At 31.1% G+C, this 20,749-nt stretch overlaps 1 protein-coding gene across 12 annotated transcripts in view; it reads left to right on the top strand.

The window, feature by feature from the left end:
- The first annotated feature begins 1,308 nt into the window (after nucleotides 1–1,308).
- Ssadh (succinic semialdehyde dehydrogenase) overlaps nucleotides 1,309–20,749 on the top strand; it is a 38,972-nt gene continuing 19,531 nt past the window's right edge. For 2 of the 12 annotated variants that reach the window (XR_013012155.1, XM_076448620.1), the window contains exons 1-5: nucleotides 1,373–1,400; nucleotides 2,914–3,166; nucleotides 3,484–3,612; nucleotides 7,466–7,588; nucleotides 8,609–8,692. Coding sequence is in view for 10 of the 12 variants with exons in the window: in XM_076448620.1 (XP_076304735.1) it covers nucleotides 3,137–3,166; nucleotides 3,484–3,612; nucleotides 7,466–7,588; nucleotides 8,609–8,692 (366 nt within the window). In the remaining 2 variants the exon portion in view is untranslated. The other 10 variants (XR_013012156.1, XM_076448621.1, XM_076448626.1 and 7 more) reach the window with 9 other exon arrangements.

Genomic DNA, 20,749 nt, shown 5'->3' with positions numbered 1-20,749 from the left:
ATCTTCAGAGTTCCATAGAAATTTATTAACTTTCAATACTGGCTTTGAACTCTTCAAACTTACCTCTCATGCAGTGAAATCATTTAATTTTGTGTTAGTTCATTATTCTTAATTGTGTTTATATTTTCTTTTTTTTTTTCCTCTTTATATGTGATGTATATATGTAACGTGGCCCGGCATGGCCTAGCGTGTTAAGGCGTGCGACTTGTAATCTGAGGGTCGCGGGTTTGCATCCCGGTCGCGCCAAACATGCTCGCCCTCCCAGCCGTGGGGGCGTTATAATGTGACGGTCAATCCCACTATTTGTTCGTAAAAGAGTAGCCCAAGAGTTGGCGGTGGGTGGTGATGACTAGCTGCCTTCCCTCTAGTCTTACACTGCTAAATTAGGGACGGCTAGCACAGATAGCCCTCGAGTAGCTTTGTGCGAAATTCCAAAAACAAACAAACAAACAATATATGTAACGTCTTTTTGTTTGTTTTTCTCGGTGTTTATATGTAACGTGTTTCATGATTGTAGGGGCCTGGCATGGCCTAGTGTGTTAAGGCGTGCGCTTCGTAATCTGAGGGTCGCGGGTTCGCGCCCGAGTCGCGCCAAACATGCTCGCTCTCCCAGCCGTGGGGACGTTATAACGTGACGGTCAATCCCACTATTTGTTCGTAAAAGAGTAGCCCAAGAGTTGGCGGTGGGTGGTGATGACTAGCTGCCTTCCCTCTAGTCTTACACTGCTAAATTAGGGACGGCTAGCACAGATAGCCCTCGAGTAGCTTTGTGCGAAATTCCAAAAACAAACAAACAAACAATATATGTAACGTCTTTTTTGTTTGTTTTTCTCGGTGTTTATATGTAACGTGTTTCATGATTGTAGGGGCCTGGCATGGCCTAGCGTGTTAAGGCGTGCGCTTCGTAATCTGAGGGTCGCGGGTTCGCGCCCGAGTCGCGTCAAACATGCTCGCCCTCCCAGCCGTGGGGACGTTATAACGTGACGGTCAATCCCACTATTTGTTCGTAAAAGAGTAGCCCAAGAGTTGGCGGTGGGTGGTGATGACTAGCTGCCTTCCCTCTAGTCTTACACTGCTAAATTAGGGACGGCTAGCACAGATAGCCCTCGAGTAGCTTTGTGCGAAATTCCAAAACAAACAAACAATTCATGATTGTAATGATTTTTGTAATGTATCTATTGTAAATCAATTCAAAACAAGTTCATTATTGTTTAATTCGCATTGAATTAGATTACAGCTTAAGGTTTTACTCAATTACTTTTAATAACTGGAAAACTGAAACGACAGATAGAATTTTTACGTATTTGATTTATATTAAATATTTCGCTGTAACTTCTAAAACTTTCCAAAGTGGGTGCTGCCATTTTTAGGTATGTTAAGTATGTGATTTCCTTTGGCAGGTACAAGTATTACGTCATACACAGGTTTCTTCAACGATACCAGTTTAAGAATATTAATATAAAGAGTACTTCCATGCCATTACTAAAAATTATATACAATCATTATTTTATGAAATAAGTATTACATCTAGGGTAATTTACTATTAGGAAGTGTAAATACAGTTAATTAAAAAAACACGGAAATGTTATACAAATAACAACTGATACATAGATAAAAGTCTTAGATTCTGTACACTGGTATTTTATTTTTCATAAATAAGTTAAATAGCATTCTGTAATTGTAGACTTGCCTTTGTTTGTTTTTAAATATTTTTCTGGTTAAATACATTGTCCTATATCAATTATCATAATTTGGAATCACCAGATTATTATTGCTATTTTTAAAATAGAAACAAGAAATGAGCCTTTCTTTATGAGCCCTTAAAAGCACTACTTCCATCCTAACATTTTGCAGCATTTTACATTGTACCCCTGCAAATAATAAAGTTATTCAGATCAAAATTATGCTTATAATTTAGGACAACCCACATATATTATTTTATATTTGGTCAATTGGATATTATTTAATCCTAATGATTTATGCGTCTATAAAACTGATGTCAAAGTCATATGTATAATATAGACAAAAATTATAATTTTTGAAAAAATATTTCAAGCAGTTGCAAAATAATTTTTAAAAATTTTAAGAGGTAACAATTCAAAGATATAAAATTAATCATTTTGTTGTACAAAACAATTCCAGGGTGAGATAAGCCAAAGATTTATAAAGCTGAACAAACTTCAGTTAATTGAAAATTATAATAAATCATAATGGAAGTAGTTTCATTACTTAGATATTTGGAAACACTAGTTTTGTTGCTTTTTTAATGGTATTAACTGATTTAATTGTAATTTCATTTTATCAAATATCTTAGGTGAAACTAATGAATGTAATCTGTGCTCATAATTTATTGAGTTAATTGGCTAACCCTATAAACAATGAAGCAAAATCTGACTTAGAAGATATCTTTGATATAAAGGAAGTATTATACATGGTGCTTGCTGATTTAAATTATGCCTTTAATTATGATACTGTTTTATTAATATGTATAAGTTACTGTTTACTGAAGTGGAATTGGAAAAGACAAAACCAAAATCAACAGATAAGAATTATTCACAAAAAGTACAGTTAGAATTATTTTTAATGTATGATATTCTTCTTAATTCTATTGTTAACAAATGTAAAATGCAATTTTTTAACTTTTTATACAAATTGATGTTAAATACATTTATTATGGTTATGAAAATTACTTTTATAACCAGTTCTGGAACTTGATTTCCTTCTAGTAATTTCAAACAATTAAGTAGTACATAATTATTGTGCTTTCTAACATTCTAACATATAAAGTTGCAAAAAAAATCAAATGTCATCAAACATTTAGAAGTTATAAACAAATATTTAAATTAGGAATTCCAAAACACTACAGAATTTCATTATCTTTGTAAAGTTGAATTAAAATGTTATCTATTGTAGGTAAAGTACTTCATTATCTTGGAGTATATATCTTGAGACCCATTGAACTGCTTTTGAAGCTACAAATCTTTCATCACATAAAACTGATATAAACCAAGAAACAGCAAGTACTTGAGTTCTTGGTAATTATTTAGTTTTACATTTTGTCTTTCAAGTGAAACAGATCATAAAACTTGAAGCTGAATATTGTTGGTGCAGCTGAAGACATTCTAGATTCAAAGAAATGCCTGTGTTTATTAGGAAATTCTTTTATGTAAGTACTGGTGCTAAGTTTGTTAATAGGAAATAGTAACAAAAAAAATGTTACTATCAGTGTGATTGTGAGTTTCATGTATGAGTAAGTGTGTGTGTGTTGACCTTCAGGCAGTCCACAACTTAATATATATATGCAACCTTGCCCCCTTTAATTTTGCATCTCAAGGTCTACTTCATGACTGATAATGTATTGAAGTAACCATCCTAAACTAGCTTAGATGTGGTTTCATGGTCATGTTGTGTTCACTATATTAGTTTTAAACTTTTTTGACAACAGTAAAGTACTATAATTTTTTGTCTTTTGATATTTTTTAGGTCAGACAACTGGTATCAGTGATGCAACATTCTGTGAGACACCACTCTGGAAGGTCTTATGCTTTTCTAAGAGACAAAGCATACATAAATGGGAAATGGATAACTTCAAAGAGTGGAAAGACATTTCAGGTAAATGCTAGTTTGTTTGTTTTTTGGTTATGGTTTTCCTTCATATCAATTGACTGTGTTCACTTCCTGATGCTTAATATTACTATTTCATAAATATCAATGTTTGAATTTGGTTGCTTATTAGAGGGAGCTGCTTTTGAAATGATGATGATATCCCTAGATGTTTAGAATATCCATTGATCTCAATGACTGAGAGACTTTCAGCACTATCTAGAAACAAGGATACATTATAAATATGAGAATCAATGAAGTATTGAGTTAGTTTTCAGTTTTTTCAGTGATTAAGGAGTTAGTAAAGTATTGGAGAGTGTGCTAGCACTTTCTACATAGGTATGGTGTGATTAACCATATTAAAGTAATTCAAATGTCATCTGAATATTTTTTTCTACTGGACATTCCATTTTGTTTATTGAAAGCTTGGTGTTTGAATAGAATCTCCCATCATTATACTTTTCCTCAAGTTAATTTTAGAATACTACTTTTTTAACTATTTTACAAGAGAGTAAAATTTTGACTCTTTTTGTTTAGCCAGTGAAGAAGCCAGCAATCTAGAGATTTTATTCTCCTTATAAAGTAAAGACAGCTAAATGATCATCAGTTACTGAAGTTCCATGTTTTCTTCCATTGCTATCTTGTTTGGTTCCTTTTTACAAATTCAGCAACTAGGCCTACATGACTTTTTTATTAAGCAGTATTTTTTCCCTTGTACTTCTTCAAATCAATATTGAATATTGCATATGTTCAATTACTCTATTGATTAGCTGTGAAAGTATAGAAATAAGTATTTGAAAATTAAAAATAGTTCCATTAGTGAGTAAATTTCTGTTGAAAGTGGAAGTAATATTTGTGTACTTTTATCTACAAGTTCTAGTAGCTTGTGGTAAACATTTAAAAAAAAAAAACTAATGTCATGTAAACTTGGAATTATTTTCATCAAATACTTTAAAAGAACCTGCCCAATAAAAGAACAGGCTTACAACATTGAATGTTATAGATAATTTGCAATCAGTTCAAACACATATAACATTTTCAGGGCTGAAGCCAGCATTTGTTTGCTGTAACAACAGTAACTAATATTAAGGATGTTGAGAATAATTTCTTGAAATACTACCTGTATACATATATATAATTCCAATAAAGGTAAACAGTAAAAAGAAAATTAGAAATGAGTGTCTTATGAGTATTGAACATCTTTTACTTGCTTGAAGTACATTCTGTATTGAATACCAATATGTTAGCAATTTTAGGTTGTTCTTGCCATTACTGTTAAATTTGAGAGACTACAGAATTTGAATATATTATATTTCAGAAGTTTTTGCAGTTAATGAGTCTTAGTGATGGTTTTAGTGTACTAGTAGTTTTTGTAATATTTGTTTATATATTGCTTAGATATAGTTTGAACAATATTGTGCTGCTTTCATTTTCAACTAGCTACAAGCAACATGCAAATACAGAAAACATTTTCATTGCTGATTAATTTTGACAAAAGTTGTGAGATTAACAATAAATAAACTTAAAAAAATTATTAGGAATGTTTAAAAACTTTAAGTGAATTCCAACTGTAATAAAAATAAGTTGAATAACTGAAAGAAAAGTATTAAGAAAGCAAGATGATTTTTTTTATAAAACATTATGAGTAGATGGTTTCAGAATTAATCTAAATGTGACCCTGAATAGTTAATAATTATTAATCAATAAAATATATAAGATTCAGAATATTTCCATTATGCTTTAATGCCAGTTTTATTCTCATGTTTTCTATACCTAGTTTTAGATTTATCATAGTACATTGTTACAGTAATGTTCTTCCTAATTAAAATTCATAATCCTTTTATTATAAACGATAACTCTAAACACCAGAAAAATTATTAGTTCTTTGAGGTTTTACTGACTAGCACAGTATTATGTTGACAGACTGAAATCTGATATTGATGAGGTCTTGTAATGAAATAGACACCACCATCTCATAGCCAGGAAAGTTCTTTCAGTTAGATATTCAAATTTTGATTGTACAAAAAATGAAATAAAATAACTTGGCTTAGAAACTTTAAAACAAAATGTCAATAAAATATGTGTTTCTGTTGTATAAATGGTATAAAAAAAGGAATTATCAAACAAGAAATTTCGATAGTTACCCTGATGTGTTTCCCACTAGTGCAGCAGTAAGTCTACAGATTTAAAATGCTAAAATCAGGGGTTCAGTTCCCCTCTGTGGACTCAGAAGATAGCCTGATGTGGCTTTGCTATAAGAAAACACACACATATATGTGATGATCCACAACATTTTTTTAAAAAATACAATGAATTTTCCATCATATTTTGAAAATATTTTAAAATCATTTTTCACCATGAGGATGTTAAAAAGGTAAGCATAATAGAGTTTGGCAATTATCTTGATTAATTTGTATAATTGATAACATCTATTAGTCTCATGTAGGATAACCAGTTTTTGTTTCTGATTATTACTATTTTAAATTATTTCAGCCATGAGGTAATAAAAATTACAATTAAATATATTAATATCATAAAAATAATCATCTAATTAAAATTAGTGTTTCTGATTACACTATTTTTTATTATTTCAGTAATACAGTAAAATAAATATTGCCATTATGATAACTATAATATTTTTATAATTCAAGTTTTTTAGACTTATTTTATTATTAGTTTCATGACACACATAAATAATTTACTAATAAAAATAATTAGGATTAGTAGTTATTAATATTTTTGATTGTCCCAAATATCCAAGTTATTGAAATATTGCTATTATGTTTGTTACTAGGCACAAAGTTGTGCAGCTGTAGCGTAATAAGATTTCTGTTTCAGTCAACTCGTGTAAATAACTATTTTCAGCCATCTCAGCCAATCAGTTAATGATCATTTTCATTAATTGATTAGCAAATTCCACTAAGAGCTCAACTGTCAAACTTATTATAAAAACAGCGTAGCTAAGAGCTTAAGTTGACCATGCACCAATTTTCCTGTTTTGCGGCAAGTTGTTTTAATTTTATGTGTGCTAAAAAAAAGTTGCACAAATAGTTTCATTTTTTAACTGATTTCTAGGAATATACAAGAACAATATCTCTTCTTTCTAAGTTTTAAAAACAATAGTTATGACAATTATTGTTTGTGTTTACTTTGCATACATAATTGTGCATTTTGCTGTAATAAAAAATTTTTAAATAATTCCCTGTTAATGTATAAGATGCTACCCAAAAGAAAAAACATAATTCAGGGATTTTCCATGCAGAGCAATGTTTAAGTGCTGCCATGAAAAGCTGGCAGGTGGCATTTGTTCTTTACATGATAAAAGCACAGATGTACTACATATTAGATGCCATTTTCGTACAACTTTACACTTAAATATTTCATTTTTTTATTCTAAGAGAAGAAAACATATTAAAGAGCATCATTTGAAGTAATCTTTTAAAATCTTAAATCTTTGTTTTCTTTATTAATTCACAAATTCAAATATGTTTGGCCATGTTATAACAATTATTCAGAAATAAGAGCAAAATGGCATTTAAGTTTGGTTTTTTTAACGCCAAAGTCTAGACAGTATAATAACAAAACACACAACTGAAATATGTTTGTTTTTTCAAAACAAGTGGATGTTGAATGTCATGTCTAAGAAACCATTAAATGGTTAATTAGTGAATGATTTAATCAAGTGCTTTTACTCCTTAACCCTAATTTCAGTACCATATTTTTAAATAAAAAGTAACAATTTGAAATCCAGAAAATCTATTTTAGAATTAAGCTAATGACTTAGCACCTTTGTTGATGTTGTAGGTGATAATTTCCATTTAGTATGCATAGTAATTTGATGACTAGTAATTTTATTTTTCAGGTTCTAAACCCAGCTAATGGTGAAATACTTGGAACTGTTCCTGATTGTGGAGCTCAAGAAACTGAAGAAGCTATTAAAGCTGCTTATGACAGTTTCCAGTCATGGAGGTTTATTACAGCTAAGGTAATTAAGTTTATTCAGTTTCTTTTTGCCTGAATGTTTTTAGACCTTTACAAGAAACTTAGCTTGCTATTAATTTTCATGCAAAATACAGTGAATTCATGTAAAGATAATTTTGTTGTTTTTTTTCATTTAAACTAGATTTAGATTTCTGTTAATTAACATTGTATTGCATTATTTGGATTGTTTCTTTTGTGCTAATAAAATGTAAAGAAATGTTTTAACTAGTAAGATAAGAAGTTTAAGCACATTAATTGTAATGCTTAATTAACTTCATATGCACAGGTGAAGATCCAAGTGTGCATTATATGACCATTTACAGGGTGCTGTTCAACTGTGTATCAGGTAGTTTTGCTGCTGGAGTTTTCAACTATTCTTCTATATTGCTGATTTAATGCCATTTCATGTTAGAGAAGAGTAAATACTAGGTAAAATAGATATACTGAAACAACTGTAGACTTATATTTCAGACATTATGCAAATATAGTATGACAGTTGTACAATTGACAAAAGTATTTTTTGATCTTCACATGAACATTGCTTTGCACTAAACTCTTCAGAATCTGAATCAGACTGGCATCATAAGTTCACAGATGTATCTTGAATACAGATTTTTTTTTAATACATCTGATTTTTTCTGTACAAGAGACTTGTAATTATTACTAAAACTTGCCACATTTTCTCAAGATGCTTACAGCAATTGTGGAATGTAGTCAACATTCATTCTCCAATATGAGGTAGGTCCAGTGGACCAAGCACATGTACATTGAATTAATAAATAGTGATTGAAGTAAGTGCTGTGTATCACAGATTAATTTTGCTCAATAATTCAGTTTCTACCTGTTGTATGTATTTGGTTAAGGAATCAAGGGCTTGCTAATGATTATAATTTTCTACTGTAGTACCTTGTTTATCTGTTCTATTGTGCTGTAATTATCACTGTTAATTTTTGTTACTTTATTCAAAGTAGTACTTTTATTGCCATGTATGGAGCAACTTTTCTTTTTCAATATTTTTTTTCAGGAAAGAGGAGCAAAACTTCGTGTATTGTTTGAATTACAAATGAAACATCACCGTGAACTTGCAGAGCTTCTCACAGCTGAAGCAGTAAGTAAATAGATAGTTCTAATTTTCTTGTGCTGTTGACAACAATGAACATCATCTGTACTTTAGTGCTTTGTACAGTTTAAGCTTTTATAGTATGTAAACCTTGTAATTATTTGTGAATTATAGAATATTGTTGTACTACCAAAAGGTACTAAGACTTCTCATAACTGTTTAGCAGTGGAATTTGCACGCAGTCTTCTGTCAATGGTGGTAATTTATGTTAACGTATACTTCATTCCATGAATGGGACTAAAATATAATCAGCAGCATTCAGAAACTCACTATGTGAGTTAAGATGAAGTGGCACCACCAAACTTCAGAGAATTTTGGATTATTGCGGGTGACGTTTTTATACAGGGCTAACTAGTGGGATTGCCTCAAGACATTAAGAGAAACTGTGAGAAGAACTGAAAATAAGACAAAGGAAGGAGAGTTTCTTGAGGCACTGACTGCAGAAACACTGAGAAGTAGCTGTGGGGGAAATGCATGCATTTATTGATACATGTAGTTTGAGTTTACGTGTAGTGATGATGTCAGTCTACTTGGTCTGTAATTGAGGAAAAATATGGACCTTGTAAGTCCATTTCTGTGAGTGTTTCTAAACATACATTGTAAGATTGAGTTTTATAATTTATTTGATCATCTTAATTCATTGCGTTAAATTGATTTGTTTAACTCGGGAGTTCCCAAGCTGTGGGTTGCGACCCCACAGGGGGTCGCGAAGCCTTGGCAGGGGAGTCGCGTAGCCTTGTTAGAAGTAGCTTGGGATAACATTAATTTTATTTCATCAATTACATTTTCAAGTCGCGAGTGCCAAAAGGTTGGGAACCCCTGGTTTAATTAATTTAGTTTAAAAACATTTAATCACTTTCTTTATAAGAAAAAAAAATTACTTTTGAGTTTATATTAGGCATAATATAATGTGTAACAGGTTGCTTTATCATGGGAATGAGAGAGCATCATTTAGGATGACAAGACGCCAATTACAGTAAATTTATTTAAAAACTCGAGTATACAGTCTCGGAGAAATTCACAAGTAAAGCAAGGAATAAATGATACTGAGTCCGATTCTGCACCAAAAGATGTACACTTTATTAACTCATATTAACATAAGATGTGAAGGCTTATATTGAATAAAAAACAGCAATATTAATTACATAAAATTTAACACTTTCCTTAACTTATATTAGATCCATAATGATTGTAACCCTATCAAAATTACTTATTTAACTTTAATGACTTTTTTATTATACATCATATTTACACCTGACAATGTTGTATTGTACATCATATTTACACCTGATAATGCTGTTAGTAAGAGGAGAGTAGCAGTTAAAACTCCTATTTGAGTTAGTGTAGTGCAAGTTTTGCATGTATATAAAAACTGACATTTCCTATCCATATATCTTGGGAACTTAGCTAAGAGAGCTGGAACAGTCAGAAAATTTGGCACTTTTGGAGCAACCTTAAGGCCAGAAGCAATCCTCATATTGGGGGCAATCACACCTTTGGTCCAGAGACATCAATTTTTCTATGGTTTGGCAGCATAAACCATTCACACTCATGGGGAGTGCACTTCAAGGTGTTTGGTGCCCAGTGACCAAGGGCTTGATGTCAAATAATGTAAAATATTGTAGTCTGTCTTGAATAAACAACATATAAGGTTACAGGAAAGGTTGCCTGTGTATACTGTGTCTCATCTACTTTAGTCTGACTTGAATAAATAACTTAAAAGGTTATCTGCTTATACTGTTTCTCATCCTCTACAGTTTTGTCTTGAATAAACAGTGTAAAAGGTTACAAGGAAGGTTGCCTGTGTATACAGTTTTGTATCCTCTGTAGTCTGTCTTCAATAAACTTCTTCGAACTAAGTAGTATAAGATTACATTTCACATCCATAAATGCAATTGTTTAGTCATCTAATTAGAATTACTTTATTTGAGAATACTTTTCATCATCACTGACCATAGTCACCATAGTGTTGGTTGTTCTTAACATGTGTTCAGCATTCATCATTTGTTAGCATTTCACAACTGTTATTTTGCAACACATCCCAAGTTCATAGTTTAACTTAGTTAATGCATGTGTTTATTGTAAAGTTGTAGTTCAGCTCATGACAAAGTAAGCTAAAATGTTGTTTAATATTTTGCAACATGGCCATAAGCCCAAAGACTGCAGCTAGCCTATAAGAAGGTATACTGAGCTGTTTGGATATTTTAGGGTGCTTTAGATGCATTCCTTTTCAGAACTTGGACCTATGGATACATGTCTTGATAATATAAACTAAAAGTTTGCTGGGGAGGAGTACTTTGAGAAAACCACTTTCAGTGGTATGAAGTGCCAAATATTCTTTCCCACCAGGGCCCAAATCTCTAAGGAAGATCAAGACGTGTATGGTTCGGCATTATCGTTCAAGGTGTGTTTTATTATATTTAGAAATGAGAGGTATTGTTACTGAGTTTCAGGGATAGAGGCTAATGATGGAGATTGATTTGTCAGTTCAATACAGTTTATTGATTTTTAGAAGTATCTTCTCACAAGTATTTTTGCACATTTTCTAATATTTGATATCTTGCTTAATTTTTGTAGATACTCCTGTGGCATATATTGTGAGACACAAAATTCTCTTTAATTGCTTAATTTTGTGCTCTTTGAATAATATTGTACCAAGTATACTGAGTGTGAGACATGTTGAATGTAACCTTACTACCATATTCTATTATAACATAACTTTAGGGGACAACATGAGGCCTAATGGCTGTTCCATTCTCAAAACTAAACTAAAACTATTAATAAATAATTTTTTAAAAATAATCTTCAAGCTAAACATTATTATTCATATACTTATCAAGATTTTTCTTAAAATCACTTAAATTTACTGACTCCTCAACATCTGAAGGTAATCCATTCCAAGAGTCAATAACCCTTTTAGAAAAATAAAGTTGTCTTAGATAAATGTTTCTCATACTTGTGTCCCTATTCCTACTATTCTCATGGTTAACAATGAAAAATAATGATATGTCAGTAGTATCAATTCCTTTTACAATCTTAAACACCATAATCAAATCCTTCCAAGTCTTCTTGTTTTTCAAGAGAAAACAATTTGAGAGACTTTAACCTCTCCATCCCAGGTGCCATCTAGTAACCCTTCTCTGAACCCTTTCCAACAGCTAGTTCAATGTCTTTTCTAAGGTAAGAAATCCAATGCTGAACACAATATTCCAAATGTGGCCTAATGAGTGACCTTTACAATGAAACTATAACATCTTTAGACTTGTATATAATATTTCTATGGATACAACCTAAAGTCCTATTTGCCCTACCACTAGCAACAGCACATTACTTAGATGGCTTAAGAGACTGTTCGACTATTACACAAAGATCCCTTTCTTTCCTGACACTGTTTAGGTTATTCCCAAACAAATTATACTTGTAATTCAAATAATGATGACCCATGTGCATTACCTTGCATTTATCATAATTAAAACCCATCTGTCATTTATTACTCACAAAATGATCTAAATCCTTTTGTAAATCAATAGCATCTTCTTTACAGCTAGCAACACCCAAAACTTTAATATCATCTGCATATGTAAGTAATTTATTTAGATAATTTATTGACTTTTCTTTCATGAGTGTCATTGCTGTAAATAAAAAAAAAACAAAGGCCCTAAGACTGAGCCCTGAGGTATCCCACATGTGACATTAATCCAGTTTGATTGAATGCCATTTGTAATAACTCTGCTTTCTTCCATCCAGCCACTCTTTAACCAATTTGCCCACACCTATAGAGATAATTCTTTTACAAGCCTTTTATGTGGCACCTTGTAAAGTACTTTTTTTGAAACCCAGATGCACCAAACCTGCAGCCTTACTCTCATCTGCATAAGCAGTAATCTTTTCGAAAAATGTTAAAAGATTTGTTAGGTAAAATTTTCTCTTTGTGAAACCTTATTGACTATCCAATAAAATTTTTAATTTTGTTAAATGACTTTGTAAGACATCTTTTATCAGACATTTCAGAACTTTTCCCATAGTTGTTGTAAGGCTAATGGACTATAATTACTGGTGCAATTTTTAATCACTTCCCTTGAAAAGAGGACTTTCATTAGCTAACTCCCAATCCTCTGGTATCTCCCCATTATTCAAGGAGTGACGAAAAATGATTATAAGTGGCTCACATGTCTAATCTTTAACCTCCTTCAAAACCCTTAGGAAAATATTATTTGGTCCAGGATTCTTATTATTCTGTAAACTTCTCAGTTTTTTTTAACCAATTCAGAATTAATGCAGTCATCTTATTTGATCTTGTTACCATCTATCAACTGTTCAAGACCTGGAATACTGCTTATATTTTTATTAGTAAAAATTGAAGAAAAGCAAAACATAAATAAGCCAGCTGTCTCATAACCATCAGATACAAGCCTTCCTTTATCATATCTCAAGGGTCCTATCCCCATTTTAACATTTTGTTTATCATTAATGTATTTAAAGAAATTCTAACTGTTAATATTTTACATTTTCAGCCAACCATTTCTCATACATTATTTTTTTATATATATCCAAATTTTCTGTTTCCCCAACTTTCTTTATCTTTTGTAATCTTCTAAGTCTTCCAATCAATTTAAGTTTCTTAATTGTATAATTCTTTTCTTTAATTTTATATCTTATCCTCTTTGTGAGCCAACCTGGTTTGTTACTTGCAGCTACTCTCTTCTTTCTATAAGGAATATGTTTACCTTGAATATTAAAAAAAATAATTACATCTTCTGATTATTGTACTTAAATAACAGCCCAATTCACCGTTATTGTATCCCTATAAAATTTGCTTTCTGGAAATTTGTAATCAAAATATTATTATTCGTTATCAACATATGCAACAAAATATCAAACCTAAGAGAGCAATGATCCCTTGCACTCAGATGTTCTCCTGTTTCCACCCTCTTGTTCATTTCTGTATTTCAAGTTAACAATCTAATATAACATTTTTCTAGTAGATACCATTGGTGAAGAAAGCCATCTTGAACAGTTTCCAAAAACATTTTTCCTTCACAGCTTGACTTTGTCATTACCCACAATAGCTTTCCCAAAATTACCCATAATTATGACTTAATTAACAGCTGAAATCTTAATTTCATTGTAAAGTTTCTGACTAATTTCATCAATATCATTTGGTGGTCTATAATAAATTCCCACTAAAAGCCTTATTCCTTCATATCCATTCATAAAAACTCAAATGAATTCAGTATATTTGTTATTATCTTTGATATCTTCAAAGTTAGGAGGTAACTAACATTTTACATATAAAGCCAATCCCTTCCCCCCTCTTTAGTACTCTATTTCTATTAAATAGTCTTTAACCCAGTATTTCAAAGAAATTTTTGTCATCAAATTCATCTACATTTAACCATATTTCACTTACTCCTACCATTGCAGTCATCTACTTTATTGCTTATACTTATTATAGTAACAGTTAAGCCTACTCTTGGTATACTTATATCCTATACTCTTTTCTCTGCCTCTTATTCCTTTGCATTTTAGTTCATCTTGGCCTCACCACTATCTAGAGCTAGTCTGAAACTTCTTTTAAAACTGAGTTGATATAGACTAGATTGATTTCTAAGAAATTCATTTGTTATAGGAATTTTTGGGTAGAAGTTTGGAACCTGACTTTTTTATATAATTTGAATATGCTGAATTGAAAAATTGAGGTTCTCAGGCAAAATACAGAGCCTTTAACCTTCAAATTTGCCAAAAAACAAAATGGCTTCCAAATTGCTTATTGTTGACATTTTTACGAGATGTATAATGGTTGGTAACTTCAGAAATTCTTCAACAGAGTAAATTATAAGACACATTTGAAGAATATGATATGTTATAAATAATTAGAATATATGTTTATAATATATGTGAATTGCAAAAATTGTGAATTTTAAGCTGAATTTGAACATTAACTTTCTAATTTGCCATAACAACGTGAATAGCTAGTTAGTCATTTTAGACATTTTCTTGTAATGTTTTCTGTGAGGAATAATAGAGTTTTAGAAAGAACAAATATGGATCAGAATATGTTAAGATAGCTTTATGTAATGAAATAAATATTCTAATTTCAAATAATTATACTAATAAGATGTAATTAGACAGAGAGTGAGTTGATGAAAATGGGGTTAATTCAGGCTTAGTATTCACAATTCACATTTTAACTTCACTTTTTTGTTTCATCAAAACATATTACTTAAGACCAAATTAAATAGACGCCATTAGGAAACAGTGAAATCACAGAAAGTCCTAAGTTACATTTCCAATGTACATCATAAAGTGGTGCTTACTTGGCAGCCCTATCCACATTGTTGATACACATCTTTACAGTCATGTGTAGATTCAGAATTAACTCATAGCAATGAATTCAGTAATGTCTCCTGGTTAAACCAAATTATATATTCATACAGCTGTTTTGTTCATCACTGCTGTGCATCTTAGCCCAGATTTGCAACATTTGCAGCAGTAGGTTCTTCACTACATTTTGCACAAGCATAAAATCATTTCTAAGCAGCTGTCAGGGATGGAACTTGGAGCATCTGAATTGGTTGAAGACCAGATTCACCATGATTCTATCCCATATCTATAGGTGCAGGAATCTCTGACATAGGACAGTGACCATTTCTTCATAACATGACTTCATAATTCACTCACATAAAATGAAAGTGGAGGGCATCACATGTGGGTGGCATACCTTCAGACAATTTTTGAGAGAAAAAATGCACTGTGCTGCACCTACAGAATCTGTTTGGTACACATCATATACACTGCATAAAAACTTCTCTATTGATGTGATGGTCTTTGGTGTTAGCTCATCAGTGCTCAAACCATCAAGTAATTTATGGTACTCTCAGAACACCTTTTAGGATGATTCTTTTGTGTGGTTTGCTATATAGGAAATAGTGTCACACTCAACTAATGCATAAAAGGATTATAAAGCTCTTGTTGAATCTCTTGATAAGTTCTTGAACACTGCATCAATGGGTATATAGTGCCATTTAAGTGGCTCCACATTTTTTTCTTAATTTTTGGCTAATTCCTCCTGACACATTGCTTTGGCTACTGCCACTTGATACAGCACCACTGCTGCAAGTTACTTCACCATTTGACAGTATATCTTGAGTCTTCTACAGTTGCTGAACTTTGTTTTTGTTGGTAAATTATGTATAGCAGGTTTTGTGCCAAACAAGGTAATGAGCTTTACCAGAATCCAAGACATTTTCAAATTGATTGATTACTTCTGTGTTTTGAGTCCCTCAGTTTTTTTTTCTGCAACTGTTTGAATTCCTGAATTTTGTGAGTCCTTGGTCACTTGTCGTACAAAGGACTTGTCTAACTTTTGTAAGTTTGGTAATTTATGCATGAACTGTAACCTACAGGTGAGGGCCTCTTCTAACTAACTACTGAATCCATCTTTGTCTGTGAAAAAAGAAAATATATAGAGTATTGAAACCTACTCTACATATGTTATAGCATAAAAATCTCAGCTGCTAGCCTGTTTTGGACAAACAGCTGTTTTATATATGCAAAAACGGCTCGTTTGGGTTGAGAAAATATTTTACGTAGAAGAGCGAACAATGTTGACCAAAGAAGGTTGGAACGTTGTTCGCTCTTCTACGTAAAATATTTTCTCAACCCAAACGAGCCATTCTTGCAAATATATTTCTCTACAAGTGGGTTTTCTCAACATCACTGAAACAGCTGTTTTGTGTATATATACTGGAACTATCACTTTGTGATATATAACATACAAAATGGGTAATTGCAAATGAACTCACAGACACACAGACACACACACACACACACACATAAAAAACATCTGTTCATATTTAGCATTTCCAGTACAGTAAGTAGTATAATCCTGGTGGGGTTAAAATCAGTATCAACCTTATCAAATGAACACTAAACCTATTTTAACTTTGTAGTAAAATTGAATTTGTCATGAGTGCTTTAGATTGTATTTATTTAATGAAAACAATGCATTTAACCTGTTTTATGATTTACCAGTAAGTTGAAATATACCTAAGCCTGAACTACCATTACATGTACTAAACCTATTTTAACTTTGTAGTAGTTGAGTCTGTCATGAGCACTGTTAGAGAATGGGCTGGATACTGATCCACTAAAATGCACTTTTGAAAAGTAGCGAGTTTTCATTATTTATAGTGTTACATTTGTAATTTTATCTTTATTTTCAGCCATTTTATATTTCAGCCAGTATAATGCTCACTTTTAAGTTAGAATTTTGCAATGAATGTTATAAGCATTTTCATATTTTTGAAAGAAATGTTTGTTTTTACAAATGAATCACTAAACATTCTATACATATACAAATGAGTAGTTATTTTCTTCTTGGTCTTTACCAAGAAGTACAACAGAAGTTCAAAATTTCTGAATAATGATCCAATTTATAGATTCACAAAAATCATTTTTTGCAAAAGTATATAAGTTTACCTGCCCCCCCTAATAAATGCCCCTTGCACTTGCATTTCAAATATATATTTAGAGCAATGTGCAGCATAAAAAATTGTAAGGTCAAAAACTCAAAATTCAGCTTGGGAAGCATGATTTTTGTTTCAGCACATCCAGATTATAAATAATAAGACAGGCTACTAACTTCTACCCAAATTGTCACTTGATATCTTTTCTAGCCTTTTTTCTCAGAAATCAATCTTGTCTAATAGTCACAAAATACAAGCCAGGCCCTGTCTTACTTAAATGTAAACCATTCATTTGAAAAAGCTCCCTTCTTCCATTGAACTGATCCCACAAGTCCAACATGCCAATCTGCTTATCCTTACATATTAACCTATGTCTAACATTTTCTAGTGCCCTACATATAACTTCATTCCCACAATTAATTCTAAGCAGCATCCCTGAAAAAATTAGGTTATGGCCTTTTTTCCATAAATGCCTTTTTCAACCCCTTGTGCTTATTAATTAGCTCTACTGACCTACCTTTTCCTATCTCATTAGTCTCCACACTCACTGCAAAAACTTTATTTCTACTTGCTTCATTTATTATATCTCATGCTTTGTCAGTTATATCCTTCACTTGTGTCCCTGGATAGCATAATCTGATTCTTTTCTCCCTATCTACCCCACAGACCATTCTACCCACATGCCTTATCAAGGAATCACCTATAACTATAACCTCCTTATCATCCACATCCTTCTTTGACCCTTATGTTTTTCTTTTCCCCTAATATTTCCTCCTCTGCAAATGCTGAATGCTTAAATTTGTAGCTCAATAGTATAGGCTCGTTGCAGTTAAATTCACTACTTTTAGCCCTAATAATACTCCTTCTAATTTCTTGAAAGTCTCTGTTAACTGATGTATTCCTTGCACGTAAATACCTAACCTCCTCTTGAAGTCCAGCTGACATTTCCTGCACTCTAAACTTCTCTCTATCTATTGCCTCTAATTTCTTTATGATAGCTTCTAACTTCTCTTTCAACCTACAAACTGTACATGCAAATTGCAAATCTTCCTTACAAGCTTCCTTAAAAGTACATGCCATCTCCAAGTTTCCAAATAGAAGCCATTTGTTGCACCCACTATACTTAACAAATTGTTAATGCTAAATTCCTACACTAGTCTTAATCATTGTATTTGTACTTATAGCCTGAAAATAAATACTCAATATCAAATACCAGTAGCCCATTGTTAACACTGTTACTGTTAAGCCTAACATTTAAGAACGAATTATATTTTATATCATTAATTTGTCTTCACACTAAAGTAATAAACTTTATCTTTAATTATATAGAATGTAGAACTTTATAAGAGTGACAGTAACTAGTCTCTGATGTGTAAATAATGTTGATAATACAATGTAGTTAGACTGATTTATATTATAAACAAGTTATAACTTATAGGCTGAATTTAAACTAATGAATTAAAGTTCAAGTAACCAAATTAATCCTTGGAACATGAAAATACAATAAAATTGCTTTTATATTGTATTTTTAATGAAAACAATGTATTTAACTTAATTTATGATTTACCAGAAAGTTGAAATGTACTTAAGCCTAAAGTACTAAACCTATTTTAACTTTGTAGTAAAATTTAAACCACTAAACTGTAAATTAAATCCTTGAATATCTTATTTTTATTTACCAATCTTACTGTAGGTAGTAAATCTTATGTTATTTAATCCAAATTACTGCAAATTATAATATTAATATTAAATAATTTTCAGAAATCTATAAGGGTTTAACTTTCCAGTGTCTTCTCTCTTAGCATCCTTTAAGTATGCATGCCTTGTACATTTACATTATTGTTTTTGTACAGCATCCTTTGGCAATACCTCCTATTTTTCTTAGTAAATGAATATTTTTATAGGCTTTAGTTATTATGATATTAATGGAGTGTCCATGGTAATTTATTATTGTATGTTATTCCTAGACATTTTACTCTCCTTGAAAATTTTAGTTCTGTGTCATACATTTTTATTTTGACTTATTTATAAGAAGGGTCGTGGTAATAGTATCATGTTATACCTAAAGATGGTTAACTGGTGAATACTTATTGAACTTCATGTTGTTTGTCGTTAGTCATTTTAAACAATGCTGCACTGCCATCAATATTGGAATTCTATGAGTAAAGGCCATACACATCTCTTACAGTATGATAATGCCTTACCACGTAGTGTCAAAAGTGATTTTAGACATATAACATCCAGGGTCTGACTCTGATTGAAGACACTGTCAAATTCTAACTAAGGAACAGACTACATTTGGAAATGGTTAATAAAAGAATTAATAATTTACTTTTTATGTTATATCAACAGTTATTGGCATTTGTTAATATTAGAGTCCAGGCTGTCATTAGTAGTAAAGATGAGCACATTACTTCTAATGAGGGCAGAACACAACACCCCTTTTTTTTAGTATAATTTCCTGATACTTTTTATCATATATACTTTTTAAATATTTATAAAAATAATAAAATTAATTTAAAAGAGGTGATGCATTTTACCTTTTTTTCAGCTGTAATAAATGTAAAATCTAATAATTATTATATGTACCAGTTTATTTGTCACAAATCCTGAAATGCACATTGTATACAAAAATATATTTTATAGTATGTAAAAATATTACTACTCTGAAACAGGAGTACATGAATGATAAGTGTTTGAAATTATTACTTTCAAAACAGTACCAGAAATATTTATAAACTTTAAAACCTAAGAGTCTGTAGAGAATACTACTTAACACTATCAAAGGATCAGCTGGAATAAGTATTCTTAATGAAAGCTGACTAAAATATAAAGCAAAAGCAATTAATGTTTACTACTGTAGATTTCATTAGTCAAAAGTTAACACATCTGGGCTAATCTGTTAACAGTGAATTCCTTTTTAAAATTATAATTTCAAAGAGCTTTACAAAAACCTCCTCTCTGTAAACTAAGAATAATGACAACAATACTTGAATGAGCCAGGCATAAGGCATCAATATTAAAAATTATTTGCAGCCTTTGTTTTCTTCTTTCCAATTTTATTTGACTAGTCATAGTAATCAAAACAGGATAATAAAGTAAAATTAGTGGTCTAAAAACCAAGTAGTTTAATGTACAGCTACCCTCTACATGAAAATCAGGTTATAAGTATTCATATTCAAACATACAAGAAATAAGTGTATGGAAAATTGGGCATCAAGTTTTGATAAACAGGATACAATGATTTATTTTAAGTTATATATTGTCATACTAATTATATAAAGTTCTTGTCTTTTGTAAGACTGATTATAATGCCATGTTTTCTCACTGTGTACACGTATATTCATCATAGTGTAATGTTCCTGCTTGGAAAGACTGCTTCTTGTATAGTTATAATTATTGATTTTATAATGAATGTGGTTCTGTAGTATACTGAATTCATTAGTTATTTTTAACTTTTTTTCAATAAATATCTATGTATTTAATCATAGTTTAAAATGTGCATTTTTACTTTAATGACAGTATAATTTTCTTCCATTTATAGTTACATTTTTAGAATGTTTAAAAAGAGAAATAA

Source organism: Tachypleus tridentatus, chromosome 8 (genome assembly GCF_004210375.1).
Source record: "Tachypleus tridentatus isolate NWPU-2018 chromosome 8, ASM421037v1, whole genome shotgun sequence".
Lineage (NCBI taxonomy): Eukaryota > Metazoa > Arthropoda > Merostomata > Xiphosura > Limulidae > Tachypleus > Tachypleus tridentatus.
The sequence above is the reverse complement of the archived record's forward strand: the minus strand, read 5'-3'. Positions and strand labels throughout refer to the sequence as shown.